The 16,577-nt window shown below is 45.0% G+C and overlaps 1 protein-coding gene across 1 annotated transcript in view; it reads left to right on the top strand.

The window, feature by feature from the left end:
* The first annotated feature begins 2,195 nt into the window (after positions 1–2,195).
* The window catches only part of MIA3 (melanoma inhibitory activity family member 3), a 31,579-nt gene continuing 17,197 nt past the window's right edge, over positions 2,196–16,577 (top strand). Inside the window, exons 1-5 of the mRNA XM_015562342.1 lie at positions 2,196–2,346; positions 5,611–5,697; positions 8,149–10,957; positions 12,340–12,501; positions 13,841–13,956. Coding sequence (XP_015417828.1) covers positions 2,218–2,346; positions 5,611–5,697; positions 8,149–10,957; positions 12,340–12,501; positions 13,841–13,956 — 3,303 coding nt within the window. The 5' untranslated portion in view covers positions 2,196–2,217. The remainder of the gene's footprint in view (positions 2,347–5,610; positions 5,698–8,148; positions 10,958–12,339; positions 12,502–13,840; positions 13,957–16,577) is intronic.

The raw sequence follows: 16,577 nt of genomic DNA, 5'->3' as shown, positions 1-16,577 counted from the left end.
CGCTCCGGGCTCGCGGGGCGGATGCCCTGCTCCACGTTGATGATAGATTTCGGGAAGGGCGCTGCCCCTGTGCCCTTCTGCTTCGCTCGGATTGGGGCGCCTGCCGCCTTTTGGACGGATACCGGAGTTTGGGGTTGGGACAGCCTCAGAGTCCCGGCACGCGGCGCATTCCAGGCTCTCCATCCCGCTCTGCCTCGGTCCTGTCATTTCGGTGCTGGAAGTCTTGCGGCAGCCGGGCGGGGAGGGCGCCGGCGAGGCCACAGTCTTTGGCTCTGAAAGTGTCGGAGGATCTGCCTCGGCCAACTGGGACCCCCACAGCCTCCTCGTCTCGGTGCAGGAAGCGGAACTGTTCTCCTGCCTCAGATTGGTGGGGGCGGGGGGAGGGTGCGATGGGTAGAGATCTTCATTCTCCGATGGCGAGGACTATTACAGTAACAGTGGTACTATGTTCAGTACTCCGAGGGTTGCATAAACCCAGCCAGCTTTAGCCTTAGCCCCTTGCGTTGTTGGGATCTCTGAGGCTACGTGTTTGCTGAACCAGGATCAGTCTTGCAGTCGCCCAGCCGGTCTCAAATAGCCTTAACTTACGAATAACCGCTTCCAAAAAGGCGGTTCCTAAATAGTCCTCAGAAGGAATAGAAAACGATCTTTCTGGAAAGGCCATCGGCCTACAGGGTAGCTGCTTCTATGCAGAGTGGCGTTATTCAAAAAGCAGTTTCATCATTTGGAGTTTGTATCCCTGGAGCGCCATTCCTGGAGGTAACGCTGGGGCCCATGTAAATAAACGCTACAAAAGCAGCGCAGTTGCACGGTTTTTCCTGTAGTTTTCTCTCTGAGCAAAGCCGGGTTATTAGCAAGCGGGGCTGGCTGTGATGAACAGCCCCTCTTCTGTGCTTCCAAGCGCAATCCCACCTGAGTTCCTCAAAACCCGCTGCCTGGAGAATCACTTGGTGATGCTTTCTCAGTAGGAGATGAGGTATTGGAAGGGCCTGTAAGTGGTCACATGGCATGTGTCCAACCAGATGTCACCAAGCGCAGCAGGAAGCAGCTGAGGCAGGGTAGGGGCCGTGTTGTACCCATGTGCTTTCAGATAGCTGTTCTACAGCCTGCATTATGGTGTCACCCCATTATGATGAGAAACCCACAATGACCTGTTGAGGGGACCGAGAGAAACGTTGCTATTTCCAATTGTCTAGAGTCCCTAGTCTTAAATTGCCTGTCACCTTCCGTCTGGCCTCTCACCCAGTTATATCTGAATTAGGTTGATGGCATGTATTAATGAGATTCTTAGCTTCAAAATCCAAATAACCCTCTTTATGTTTGTCCCTCTAATACATACAGATACATTTTCATGGATTTATTGCTAATTGCCCTGTGGAAAAGTATTACTTCCATTTCATCCTCCTTTTCTCCTGCTACTTAATTGCATTTATTGTCCATTTCATCTTATATGCGAAACTGTGTATTTGGACAACAAAAAGAAAAATACTTCCACCAGTTTCTAGATCGGGTGCGATTTAAGTCCTGCATTTTAAGACTGAAGGCAACTACTGAACAGTATTCACAAGTTTTGCTTAATCTCTGCCACAGGTGATGTCCACTTTTGGTTTTGTTTATAGCAACAGGTAAATAAGGCTATTTTAACTTGGTTCTGAAACCTTCTTGATGTTGGCTCCAGCAAACATTCTTTACCTTCAGGAAACATTACCTTGTAATGTGATTGGATCTGTCACATAGGGTGTGACATCCTTTCCCATTGATTTTCGTAGGTATTATAAGGAAAGAACAACTTGGCCACAAATGAAACTGACAGTGTTTACTGCTGGGTGGTAGCAGTTAGAGCCACTTAAAAATAGTGCCTTTTCGTGGTTAGTTCAAGTTAATTGACCCCCTGGGGGTTCCTGGGTACTCTCCCCAGTGGTGAGACCGGCCTTTGGTGATGGACACATTGGTTTTTGTTTCTCAGCATTTCCCATAAAGAAAACCAGTGAGTTTCCCTCTGCCCTGTCTACTTACAGGCGATGTCCTGATGTATCATGATAAAGCTCTAAAGATTTTAGATGCTTGGAGCATGTGACTTGAAAGTGATCGATTGCAGACAGTACCGGAGAAAGTTGTTTGCAGTGGGTTCCTGTATTTCCTGATCCATCAATATGGGCTGTGCAAGTCGAATGGTGATCTCTGGTTATTTCTTTGCTCTCTCTACATACAGTGTTGATGTACCGGGCTGAGGCTCTGGAAGACTTTACCGGCCCAGATTGCCGTTTTGTGAATTTTAAAAAAGGAGACCATGTCCATGTCTACTATAAACTGGCGGGGACCTCGCCGGAAGTTTGGGCTGGAACTGTAAGTAAAAATTTGACATCGTTTCTGTTCTTTTCCTTTTTCATCACCAAAAGAGATTTATTCAGGAAAAAGAAAAGGATTGCAACTTAGAACCTACAGTCTTGGTGAGCCACGTGCAAATTCTGCCAGGAAGAAGATGGGGAAATGACATGCTTTCTTTTCTGAGGTTGTATGGGCTCGTTTAGCAATGTGAATTTAAGTAACTGTTTCCTTGGGGTCCTGGATGGCGTTTCCCTGTCCTCCGCTGTGTGTCCCCAGCAGGCAGCAGGCTTGGCACAGAGTAGGGGCTCGGCAGAGATTTCCTAAATAGAACTGAACTGCTTCCAGCGACTGCTCCTCAGCATCACGTTCTAGGCCTTCTCGGCCATGCGTGCTCCATACACAGCAAAGGTGGAAATGGCGCAGCCTGAAATTCCGTAGCTTTAAAACGAAAGGACTCATGGGTTTGAGACTTATTCCTGTAAGCTATGTGCGAGATAGGGTTTCGGGCATTCCCGAGGAAAGCTGGTCTTGTGTGCATTTCTTTTTTACTAAATTATGAATATTTGAAAGACTGGCAGCTCTGGGAACAGTTACCTAATCATGTGTGCTGTTCTTAGTCTGTTGAAAAACCAAAATGTCATTGTCACCGTGTGCCTTCTTGTTTGGTTTATTGGCAACTTCTGGGTCATCCTCTTCCTGCTTTTTGACACTTGTTGCCAGTAGTCCCCCCAACAGCTCCATTCCACCCAGTTCCGTGGTTGTCCTGATAACAGACATGGTAGTCAGTGAGTGCATCATGCTGTGATGTTTTGAATGAAGAGATTCCCTGGGAGTGAGCTGATTGGGAGGCTTATGAGTTATTGTCCTTCTTAAAAAGTGTGATGTGTGGACTCTGTATTTATTGAAAGTAGCAACAGTCCTGGATGTCCTTGGGGTTGTCCAAACTTCGAGAAATATCCAGTCCCAACTGTGAAAGCTTTCGATCTCAATAAAACACCAAACAAACAACAGAAAATAAGGCTTGAGAATCCTCCATCGGGAAAAGCAGGTTGATTTTGTCGGTGTTCCCAATTCCCAGGGAGGAACCTTCAAAGGCCACTAGGCAGGGACAGTCCTTGCATTTAGGCAGAATCCCAGTTGGATCATTTGCGACAAAGAAGAATCTATTGTTTCTTTCAAGTCTAGCACATGGGATTTCTTAGTAATCTTTATTCTGGGAGGGTTTTTTCCATGTCCCTACGCTGCATTTTTAATCTGGTGGTCAAGTGTGAGCCTTTGGATAAGTGACCTCAACTTGCATTTTTCTACCTTCACACTCTTGTTCACCACCTGACTCGCGTCTAGGAAGCCTGCCTTCTTTCTGGGCCCAACTCTCATCCTGCCTTTTGTGGGAAACACTGCCCTCTGCACCCGGCCAGCAGGGTCTTTGCCGTCTGCTAATTGTTTTGGGGACACTGTTTGCACTGCTTGTGGGACCGCTTTTTCTGCTTTGCATTGCAGTTAGTGTGTGTACTGTCTTAGCTCGTATGAAATCAAAAGCTCTGAAATGGAAGGGCCCATCTTCCTTTTGAATATTTCCTTTCAGGGCGGTGGCATTGACATTTGTCCGCATAGTAGCTATGCAGAATTTGTTCTCTTGAAAAAATATTTTGCTTCCTCCCTCCCCCCCCTCCCCCAACCTCCAAATCAAATCAGTAGCAGTTCCCTGGCAGGGATGATAGTTGGAAGCCAATTAGATATAAAAATTATTTCTAGTTATGAGGGCCCATGATTCTGCAACACATTGGGGAGGGGTCAGGTCATAAGAAAGGGGACCTCACCCAGTATAAAAATAAAGTTTTATATAGCAAAGATGACACAAAGATAAATGTATTTCCTTTCTCTACAGATCTGATTTTTTCCCCTTTTCCACATTCTCTCTAAATAAAATTTTCCTGAGGAGAAAAGGATCTTTTCCCTCACTTTCCTCTCTCATTTTGTGGCCCTTACACTTTATGAAATTAAAACTATCTCTCCATGGCTTTCAAATTATTCTTCTTTCTATTTCTTAGTTTTCATCCTACCGTCTTTTTTGGTTTCTTAGAATTTCAGCCTTCAACTGCCAATGTGGCAGTTTTTAATTGCCCTGGCTTATCTAATCTCCAAGGCACTGCTCTACCACCAACACCGGCTCTCAGGTAGTTGCCAGATAAAACAAGAGCACTCATAATGAGGATATTTTAGGAGTTAGCGATAAGATAGCCTTTTGTTTTCTTTTTGTGCATTTGATCCTTCTATCAGTCTCCTTCTGGGATGACTGGGAAGAGATCTAACACTCTCTTTCAGACTGCAGCTAGTAACAGGCAGTGTATGTTTCCCAAGAGGACATGCTTCCTAGTATAACCTTAGCTGCTAGTGCTGTAGATAAGTGGGATCATCTTCTACAGAGGTTTACTCTGCATAAAACTAAAGCTGATGTGTAGATTAGTATGAATTTTATGTTCTCCCCAAATACTTGGAAAATCTAGCTTTTTGAAAAAGCTAGTACAACCCATAAATATCAAATATTTGTTCGCCTTTTGTTGTGTTGATCAATACATTTCAGAAATTTTATATTTTTTACTTATTAATTTTTATGACTGGTGTTTATTGGATTAACCCCTTCCCCAACAATTTTTTTGTTAAAAACGTTTCTTTTTCAGACTAATTTTTTTATTTTGGTTCTATATAGTATTTTTGATGCTGGTTATGAAAACAGTTTGTAACTCGTCTTCCTATAAACCATATTTTTTTACCATATTTTCTTAGTATACTCGTCGACGACTGAAAAAGAACATTTTGTGAAAACGTGTATACACGTTTCTGCCGGGGAAGGGGTTAAGAGAGACATAGTATTGGTTTGTGAGCAGTGCTATGAAACGTACAGGTAAATTCTTGCTAGAGGTTATAAGGAATTGTGTTTCCAATCAGCTTTGATTTGCATAGTTTTAATCACATAATATACAACAATCTTTTCTTGTGCAGATCTTTTATCTACTTCAAAACCTAACTTTATGTGCCCTGTGTTTAGCATTAAGCTGAGTATTGAAAGAAAACATAAGTGGTTTTGGAAAAGTTGGCTTTGCAATATTATATACTTAATTTTAACTGGATTAAAAATCTCTAATCATAGTGACTGTGTATTTCTGTGGTTATATCTGCCTGTCCATTTGTATATTTCCTCTCATTTACATGTCTCTCATTTATATTTCTTGTACAGAATTTTGATTGATAGCTTTTCTTTTGCCCATTCTTTTTACATAGGTTGGACGTATTTTTGGATATTTTCCAAAGGATTTACTTCAGGTAGTCCATAAATACACGAAAGAAGAGCTACAAATTCCAGCAGATGTAAGTTGTGGATTTTTTTTTTGGGGGGGGGGTGGGATTCTCCATTATATAGGGTGTCCCAAAAGTCACGCAAGATTTGCAATTGAATTGAATTGCAAATCTTGCATGAATTTTGGGACACACTATATTTGGCTTACAATTTCATCAGTTGTTAACTACATTAAGTACTCACTTAATGTCCTCTATGGGTTCTTTGACTTTAAGCAAAATGACATAAAACAAAGCCCGTTTTATCATAGGCTAATTGATATAAGCAAGAGTTACGTTTCTTTGGCATCTCACAACATGATAATGAAATGACACTGAACAAGATGTTATTCAAGGACCTGCTGTATTTTTTAAAGTCTTTGAATGTGTATTGGGGGGAAAAAAAGAAAGTTAATGTTTGTGTTTCAGATTTTAATTTAGAATCAGGTTTCCTTTAAAAATAGAAAAAAAAGAAAAATTTGAAAAGAATATCTGGGAGACTTATAATCTGATAGTTATCTTCATTGAAGCACATCTTATACAGGCTGTGTACTCTCATACAGGGTTTTTCTTTGTTATTTTATTTGAAAAAAAGTTAAGAATTCAGTTTCTTTGCATTTAGTTATTAAAATGAGATAATTCTTTTTATAAGCAAAAGGAATAGCTATTAGATGGTTTACGTAGATAGAAATCAGGTTAAATTGATCAAACCCTAATTTATGTACTAGGTCAGAAATGCAGATTTACAGGGATTTTCTTATCATTGACCTGTCAGTGATTTAAGGGATTATAGTTGTATTTTAGATTTGGAAAAGGGAACGTGCAAGTTTCAGATGCAGTCCTGTCACAAGTCGACATGGTACCGATGGCACCATTCTATAAATCACTCCTCTAGGGAGCACTGACTTAAAATAGCTTTGTCAAGACAGGGATTTTGTGTTCTGAGATCCCCATTCTGCTGATTATTTCTGCAGTTTTAAAATGTATAATAATTGATGCCCACCTTCAGGCAGAAGTCTTTGAGCAGCTCTTTGGAGTTGCTGCTGCTGGCCCAACAGCAGCTCTCAGATGAGAGTGGCAGAGTGGGTGACGTTTTAGAGCCATCGCTATTCTTAAAAACTCCTGATGATCCCACGGGTCATAAAATCAGCCTTGTTGCCTGTTTGGCCTCACTCCAAATGAAGAGACTTCAGGGTAAGTGGGAGACAGCAGTTCCTTGGTCACGGGGACCTCACTTGTTTGGGAATCTGCCTTCTTGCACCAACCTTTGCATGCTTCCCTCAGTTAGGCAAATGGCTTAGAAATGCATGCGATGAAAAAAGGAAATATAATTTATCCTCACCATATTGGTCAGGCCTCCCCAGAGTGATGTGAAAGTTTAGTTAGGAGAAGAAAATTATCTTTGTTGATTTTTTTAACTTTTCCCTTTGTGGCCCCTTTAATGTCCATAGGGTTTTTAAGGGAGGAAAGGAAGAATATAGGATTACTGAGAGTCCTGAAAGCAGATTTTAATGACACCAAGAATCCTGATTTAGAGTATATCCCTTACTTGTTTTCAAGTTATCCTTGAGGTAATAATTAGGTGGGAACCCCCTCGACACCGTTCTCTGTTCCTTTACATTTTTACTTCCTGTGCACCTGTATTTCAATAAGATACGTCTTGAGCTGATTTATCTTACCCAATCTAAGGAAAATAAGAGCCAAAATCCGTGTAGACTCAGCCAACCGACAGCAAGGGGATTCTGCCAGGTTCTGGCTGGGTCAGCAGAGAGGGTCAGCTTGGAAAGCCAGATGCAGAGAAGCTAGACACATTATTACGTGGTGAATTCCCAGGACATCAGGTATCAATGTTGGAAGTTGGGGGACCCAATCACTGACACCTCACTTTTCACCTTTTGTGCTCAGAACACATTGAGAGACCCAGGAGTCAGGCAGACGGAGGCTAAATTGTCATCATTATTTATTGCTGGAGCTTTTTGGCAAACATGCCTCCAGTATGCAGAAATAAGGGGCTTTCGAACATTGCAGTTTAGAATAAGACAGGCTAACGCAGCCAGAGGCAGAGCTCAGGAAGGGGTAGGGGGTGGTGGGTTGGTTATTCCCAGGGGAGATGTCCCTCTAACTGACAGCTCAGAAGAGGGAGGATGCGTGCTCCTTCCAGCTGGTCCCAAACAGAAAACAGGGATGGTGCAGGACAAACTCACCACCTGCCTGAGTCATCCCTTCCCTGGGGAAGAGAGAGTGAAGGGAAGCCCGTAGTATTATTCATGTGAAAGTATTTCCTTGGGGAAGCAGAAAGCCAGGGAAAAGTGGGTTCCGGCCTCCTGTCTCCCAGCTACCGAGGAACAGTCATTGCCCGAGGCTGGTACAAAAGCCCCCTAAGCCAAACATGACCTTGAGGCTATCTCTGTCATTGGCAAGGCTGAGAGTTTGCTCTTGTGACACACGGCTACAGACACACTAATGTTTTCCTTTCCCTTCCAGGAGACAGATTTTGTTTGCTTTGATGGGGGAAGAGACACTTTTGATAACTACAATGTAGAAGAACTTCTAGGATTTTTGGATTTGCACAATCCTGCAACTAGAGATTCTGAGAAAGCTCTAGAGAAAACCTCTCAGCCTGTGGAAGAGCCTCCTGAAGTACCTGAAGAAAGTGACCCTGAACCTGACTCAGTACAAGCTACCTCAGAAGAAAGAGAAAGTGTTTTCTCAGAAAGCACCAAGGAACTCCAGGACCGTCCTGAGGCTCCGAAGAACCACCCCCCTGTGAACAGTCCAAGAAATCACCCTCAGGGAGAACAATCCTCATTGGAACCGCTGGAAGAAATGCTTCGAGATAACTTAAACGCGTCAGCCAGCGAAAACAACTCAGCCAGCAATAGCTCTCAGCTCTCCAGTGAGCAGAAGACGGATGCTTATAAACTTTTGAAAAAAGAAATGACCGTGGACTTGAAAACCAAATTTGGCTCAACTGCTGATGTACTTGTGTCTGATGACGAGACAACCAGGCTCGTTACTTCCTTAGAAGACGATTTTGATGAGGAATTAGATGCTGAGTACTACGTAGTTGGGAAGGACGAAGAGGAAGAGGATGAAGAAGACTTTGATGAGTTGCCATTACTAACCTTCACAGATGGAGAGGATTTGAGAATGCCAGTGGAATCTGAAGTTGAGAAATATTCAACCGATAAAGAGCAGAATTCAAGTGAAGAGGATGAGGGGGAGGTAACTCAGCCCCTTGGCATCAAAAAGGGCGATAAAAGTATGCTAACATCTTTGGAGGATACTGTCTTCTCTGCTGTCACAGAGGGTGCAGAGCAAACAGGTATGGATTTTGAGAGTTCTGATTCAGAGGGAGAAGAGGAAGGTGAGGATGGATTAATCCCAGACAGCAAATGGGGGAAACCACAATCAGCAGCAGATGATAATGACCCTGAAAAGGCAGAAGATGTAGTTCCTAAAACAAATAATGACAAAAACCCAGTAATGGACACAGAACTTCATATTAAAGGAAAGGGGAGGACAGTTGAGGAGTCCAACAGGGACCTGGTGGAAGGTAAGAAAGGATTGGAGGATGGAAAGAAAGAAGACAGGACTCTGCCTGGTTCTATGCAAAGCAGTAACCTCAACTCTTTGCCAGCTACTGAAAAGGGTAAAGAAATATTAAAATCAGCCTTTCATAACAAAGAAAATGACCTAAAAGGAGCAGCTGTTCATATCTCAAAAGGAATGGCCCGTGAAGAGAAGCCTGGAGAACAGATTTCGGAAGGTGGCTCAGTGAATGCATGGAAACATAGAGCTGCAGGGAATGAAATGAAGGAAGAAAAGATTAAACAGGAAGCCATGGATGGTACACGGCTCCTGGGAGATAATGAGCATAATGCATCCAGAGACAGTGTGGAGAAGGGAATAGATGTTTCCGGAAATGGACCAGAACAACACATGCCCGCAGCGGAGCATCCAAGTGAGGAATTTAAAGAGGAACAGCTTCTTAAAACTCAAAATCAACCTAGGTTCTCCTCTCCCGATGAAATTGGTTTGTCAGCAGAACTGGAAGATGAGGGTTCCATTCTGGGAAGAAACCTGTCCGGGCAGCCGGGAGGAGATGTGGCTGCTGCAGTTAATACGGAAGTGAAGGGGAAGACAAGGCTGAATGAGGAAGAGGTCACAGGTGACACCTTCAGTGAAGAGCTTGTTCATCCACAGCCAGGCACTCCGGAAGCGGCAGCAGCAGGCCAGACTGATAGCGCAGAAGTACCAGGTTTCCATCCTGAACAACCAGAGGCAGAGGAGGAAGATTCCAGCGCTGAAGAACTGCTGGAGGACGAAAATGCTGTAAGTGCAAAACAGTCTAAAGAAAAAGGCCCTGGGATGCAGGACAGGCAGTTAGATGTTAATCCACAAGTCTCTGGAAGTGGAATTTTCGACGCCATAAATACTAACGTAGACACTGAAGAAAACAAAGAAAACACTAGTAATATTTTGGAAACTGAAAGCAAAAATGAAACTGAGGGCAGAGGGGTAGGCACGCTAGGCAAGGAACCTGGTGGCCCGGAGGTAGAAACAGAAGAAAGCCCTCCTGCAGGTAAGAAAGCACAGGGACCATCTGAAGGGAGTGACTTTCCTGACAAGAGAAAATACCAGACTCCGGAGTCAGGTGAAGTACTTCGGAGTCAAGACCCTGGTTATCTTAAAGAAGACCACCCTAAGGAACACCCAAAGACCTCGGGGTTCGCAGAGAAGCCTGGGGGAGAGCTCTCGAAAGCGGGCCAGGAGGACACAGAGAGGTCCATGGACACACAGAGCCAGGGGGCTGCTGCTGAGGCACGTGAAGGCGACGTCCCCGGGGCTGCACACACAACCGCAGAGCACAGCCCCCACAGGGAGGACCTGCCTATCATCAGCAGCTTCTTTAAGGAGCAGCAGTCCCTGCAGCGGTTCCAGCAGTACTTTGATGTCCACGAGCTGGAGGCCATGCTCCAAGAAATGTCGCGAAAGCTGAAGTCGGCACAGCGGGACAGCCTTCCCTACAATGTGGAGAAAGTCCTGGATAAGGTCTTCCGGGCGTCTGAGTCACAGATTTTGAACGTAGCAGAGAAAATGCTCGATGCTCTTGTGACCGAATGGAGAGATTCGGGAATGAAAGAGCGTAACATTCTCGAAGAGGCTGCAGTGCTAGACGATGTTCAGGACCTGATCTATTTTGTCAGGTACACACACTCCACAGGGGAGGAGACTGGACCACTGGCAACGACACAGCCTCCAGAGGGAGGCTGGGGGGGACCAGCAGAAGGTAAGTATCCGCCTGTGGCCTTGTCCAGTTGGGTTGGGGGTTCGCTGAAGGGCCTTAGACCTTATTTGTAAAGCCCTGTCCACCGCTGACAGCATGTCTAAAGGCAAGAGGCAGCGCAGTGACGTCCACACGTCCCTTCCTGCCTTTTTTCAGGCACGGATAAGGACTTCTTACTGTTTTCTCCTTAGAACAGTTGAGAATGGTAGCGCTTTCGAAAGGAAACTTTAAAAAGTTAAAGATGTAAACGAGAAAAAGATGCACAAAATAGACCTGTTAACCAAGTACAAGTTCCAAGTGAAATTATGAAAGCGCTTTTGGGAACACAGTTTCTCAATCATAAAATAACTGCAGTAGGAACAAGGATTGACTGGCCTGAGGGTCTTCGTTTCCCAGCTTGCATCTTTGGTGGATGTCATGTTCTTTCTGCCTTTTGGGAGAAGTCACCAAGGTCAGGTCAATTCTACTGGGCCCTGGGGCTCATGCATTCGGATTGGCCAAGCACTGAGCGAGGATGCAGAGAAAGTCTAACACAGCAGCTGACACAGAAGCCATCGAGTAAATAGTGGTCGAACTGGCCTTGAGCCAGTGTCCTGACGAAAGCTGCCTCTGATTTCCCCGCCCTCATCTCTGCCCCACATGCTTTTCAAACTCAGGGATTTGAACTGACTGTATGTGGAAGAGAACCAGGCTGACAGGAAGGCACAGGGTCAATGTTTCTCCCCAGATGCCAATTTCCCCAAGCAAAGGAACTGACTACCTTTGCATTTCATGAAAGCAGATACGTATTGGGTTAGAACATAAAACTGGAATTTTCAGGGTAGATTCTGAGGTTTGAAAGAAACCCATCTCTGTTGTGGTCACACATTGGGCTATGCCCTGAGCCTCTTAGGGAGGGAAATGGGTTCTCTTTGACCGTTAGAGGTGCTTTGACAATATTGGAAGGCACTTCAGCAAGCTGCCTTTATATGTAACGCTGGCTCTGTGCTGGCTCTGAGACAGGCGTGCTTGTGTATGAGAGAGTTCATGTCATTTCTGTGTCGAAGAGACATGTCCTAGTTTTGCTCTTGACTGGATTCTCTTGCACATTTATCTGTGTGGGCCAGAGGACGTTAGGTTATTGACGTCCCTACTGTAAATACATTTAATTATGTATTTACTTGGGAAGAAGCGTTTCTTTGTACATTTTACTATGTAGATTAGCTATCTTTGAAGTGAGATCAAATCATTTGAAACTCTTAATTTCCTGCCCACTTGTGCTCCATGAGCTGCCGGCACTTGGAGGACAGAGGGGGTTGCCCCAGGGCTGTGATGGGGTGCTGCTCAGAGGGAGGGGTTCAGGGGGAGTCAGCAAGCTTTGCCGGCACAATGCATTCTTCCCATAGTGATACAGCCACCGCTGGAAGATAATTTCCCACAAGAGAACATAGAAGATCTCAAAATGCAGATTCCTGAGGAGGCTGGCCATTCAGATCAACCCGTGACTAGTCACGTGGGTGTCTTAGAAGTGCCACAGAAGCCAAATACTGAGAAAGATGAACACCCAGGTAAAGCTTGCTAATTTTTCTCTACCAAGTAGAGGCAGGTCATAAAGAAGAGCTTCTGGGAAGTTTGTTATTAAAGATCGGAAACAGAGGGGAAAGTAATACAGGTATGAACACATTCTGAAAGTAAGAAATCCTAGAACCAACAGAAGCAGGAGCTAAGACACATGAGATCAATCATAGGACACAGGCCGGAGACTGTAAGTAACCCACACACCAATGACTGCTAGCATTAGCTTAGGCAAATCATTTTAAACTAAAGTGTACTTTAAAAGCCTTAGGCTCTAAAACAGTTTCAACCAGATCATCAGCAGCAGACACTTTCAGGGTGGAAACCAGCAATCAGAGTTTAATGAGCCCTCCAGGAAATTCTGATTGGTTGAAAGTTTGAGAACTGCTGCTCCAAAACTCACAAATGCAGTGTTTCACCCCCATTCCACACTCCACCTCCCCCGAAGCAGAACACAGTGTAGCTCAGTTCTTTTGTTGATATGCTACCTGGACATGGTAAAAAACACTTTTTTTAAAACAGGGAAGGGCCCCAACTGGTTTGGCTCAGTGGATAGAGCCTTTGGACTAAAAGGTCCCAGGTTCGATTCTGGTCAAGGGCATGCACCTTGGGTGCGGGCACCTCCCTGGTTGGGGGTGTGCAGGAGGCAGCTGATCAATGTTTCTCTCTCATCGATGTTTCTAGTTTTCTATCCCTCTTCCTTCCTCTCTGTAAAAATCAATTATATATATATATAAAATATATATATAAAAAAAACACAGGGACGGGGTATTTATGTCCATATATTTATGTCCATATATACTTATGTCCATATATCGTTATACTGTATGAGTTCAGGAAACAGTACAGAATGTAGCAGGGCGGGATGTCCAGTGGAGCGGACACTTGTGAGCAGTAACTGGACCACAGAGCACAGCGAACGTCTAGTGGGAGAGCAACTCACTTCATCTGAACTGAGAAAGTTGTTTTAAAACAACATTTTTGAGAGAGAGAGGAAGGGAGAGGGAGAGAGCAAAATATCGGGAATTGAGCCCACAACCCAGGCATGTGCTCTGTCTGGGAATCGAACCGGCAACCTTTAGGTGCCCAGGATTAATCCCAACCAACTGAGCCACACCAGCGAGGGCGGAGCTATGTTCCTTTATAACTGAAGGCTTTGCTGGCCCCAGTGGGAATTCTGGGATTTCCTCTCTATATAATCGTCTTTAACAGCCACAGATCCCGTCACAGTGACTACTATATAGTGGGCACTCGTAAATATTGTAAGTGAAGGGAAACAATTCTTATTCTAAAGCATACAATAAAATATTCCTTTCCCCACCTCAACTTTAGGGATATTTGTAACCGAAAGCACTCCTGACTATTTTGTTGATGGAAAAGAGCAACTAGAAATACGTGTCGAAGAGCCAGCTAGCGCCACGCCTGTCATGGTTTATTTGACTAAGACGGTAAGTTTGCCAGACGTGGTTTCTTCAAATAGAATGTTGATGATTACAGTTTTTAAGTTGATTTCAAGCATGAGGTGAGAAAGCTAAGGTGTTTTTCTGAAAATGACTCCCGATTCTTTGAAGAGGGCCTCAGGTACATGACTCTGATGGGCTCTTAGGTCAGCGCAGCACTTAGGAATTCTGTGTGCCCGAGCTGGGCATATGCACCGCTGTAAAACACGGCAAGGGGATAAAGACATCCACCTGAACACACTTCCATACAGGCCGAAAGAGAGTGTTTACCTGGTGGTGAGCACTGTGTTGAATAAATCGATTCGCTGTGGTGGGAGAAAGGTCAGAGAAGGTCAGAAGCAGGCTGAGATACGTTTGGGGCAGAGCTGAAGGGCCAGTGGGAGTTTGATGTGTAGTTTGTTGTTGAATAGAAGGACAGCAGGGCTGGGGGAGGGGCTGGGGGAGTGTGGAGGAGAGACAGGGCAGTGTGCAGTCAGAAGAAATAACATGTTCAAGCAGGTGGAGGCATAAAGAAAAGTTTATTTGGGGGAGCCAAGGAAGCTTTGTGTGTCGTTCAAATGCAGAGTCATGGTCAGGCATAAAGGAAGTTGTATATCTTGGTGTGTTAGGCTGTTAGGGATGGGGGTCGGTCCTTTTGAGTTTTTAGCAGAAAAGGGGTATGGTCAGATTTGTTTCTCAGAAAGAGTCACTTATGGTAAAATATTTATTCAGATGTATCTTCCTAAAGGAAGTCATGACCCAAATGAGATATTTAATCTATTTTACCTATGCTTTTTAGGTCATAGCTCCCCCTTGTGGTGGTGTTTGTTGAAATGGGGTGGTTTTTCTTGGCAAATTATTTGAAGCTACAGAGAAAGTATCCTCCCCTACAAAAATACTTTTCCTCCCGGTTCTGTTATTTCAAAACTTGTGTAGGAAAGAGGAGGTTTTTTTGTTCTGTAAAATGCATGGGTTTTGAGCCAGGATGATCTGGTTTCAAATCCCAGATACATCATGTAGATAACAGGGGTGGGGGACACCTAGCCCTCAGGCCGTGTAAGGTCCGAGAAATCATTTGGTCTGGCCCTGCCCACGCATTAGGGGTGAGTGAATTAAATGTTTGACCAAGTATTTCGGGCTAATTTTTAAGGTAATCATTTTGTATGGCCCACGAATGATGTTACAAATATCCAAATGGCCTTTGGTAGAAAAAGGGTTCCCCACCCCTGATTTAGAAGCGTGGGTAAATTACTAAACTTTGAATATCAGCTTCCTCGTCTTCACAAAGCAGATAATACCTACTCCGATCGTTGTCAGGACAACATGAGTTGATCACAGACAGTGTCTAGCACAGTGCCTGGCATTTTGTAGGCGTCACCCCTACCTGCTTCTCATTTGGATGACCAGGGGTCCAGTATAAAGATGTCGAATACCTAAGGAATTCAGGAGGAAGGCCACCGGATGGGAAGGCTGGAGGAAAACCAAACCGCTTTTCAGTTTCCTCCATGGTCATTGTGGTAGGTGGCAGCAGGTCCGCGTGAAGGTGTGACCTGTGAGGCAGAATAATGAAATTTCCAGCGATTAAGGGAGGCTCAGAATTCACATCTGATGATCAGAATACATCATCATCCCTTCCACAGTTTCACCGTCTCCCTATGTGGGAGGGATTCTTTATTCCCTTTACTTACAGGTATGCACAGAGCGCTGTTCTAGCCCAGGGTTGGGGGACACAGATGTGCTACAGGTTACAGTGCCTGCTTGGGGGTTGATGGGAGAAGACAGATACGAGTGGCTAGAGAAAAGGGTGCAATGTTGCAAAATAACATTGGTTTGAAAGGCACAAAGCATTTTGATGGCCCAATATATGCACCAAGTCTTGTGCTAGGAATAGAAGGTTGCAGCGGTTCTCAGCCTGTGGGTCGCGACCCCTTTGGCGGTCCAATGACCCTTTCACAGGGGTCGCCTAAGACCATCCTGCATATCAGATATTGACATGACGATTCATAACAGTAGCAACATTACAGTGATGAAGTAGCAACGAAACTAATTTTATGGTTGGGTCACAGCATGAGGAACTGTATCTAAAGGGCCAGGAGGTTGAGAACCACTGTTAGGGGGTATAAAGGGTAATTCTGGATTTCCCCGGTTGTCCCTGCTCTGTTGTTCTTCTGAATGGACTCGACACTCAACCCGGACACATGCCTCTAAAATCTGCAAGAACTGCTTCCTCTCCAGCTTCCTGTCCCGTTTCTTCCTGATCCTCTTCTTTCCATGAGTCCCGAAACCATCGAACGCGGGACCCCTGAGCCCACTGGCGCGGGCGTGATAATGGCGCGGTTCCTTAGGACGTGGTCGGATTTCTGGCTCAGTTGTCTAGTGTTGCTGCTGCTCTAATTGTCTCCCCACAGAGAGAGTCTCCTGGGAATGAGAGGAGTCGCAGCCGAAGGAGGGAAGAAGGGGAGTCTCAGTGACTTCCCCTGTCCACCTATATCCCCCGTGAGGGCAGGTGTAGGAAGTGTCAGTGCTGGCGGGGGAGGCGAAGTTCACTGCCAGCTCCCGCCCCTCGGGTCCTTTCCGAAGGGGGAGCCGGTGACCGGAGGGGCGCCCGGGCCGCACCTCGGGGAAACGTC

The sequence above is a fragment of the Myotis davidii genome, unplaced genomic scaffold, assembly GCF_000327345.1.
Source record: "Myotis davidii unplaced genomic scaffold, ASM32734v1 scaffold174, whole genome shotgun sequence".
Classification (NCBI taxonomy): Eukaryota; Metazoa; Chordata; class Mammalia; order Chiroptera; family Vespertilionidae; genus Myotis; species Myotis davidii.
This window is presented reverse-complemented; position numbering and strand designations above follow the sequence as displayed.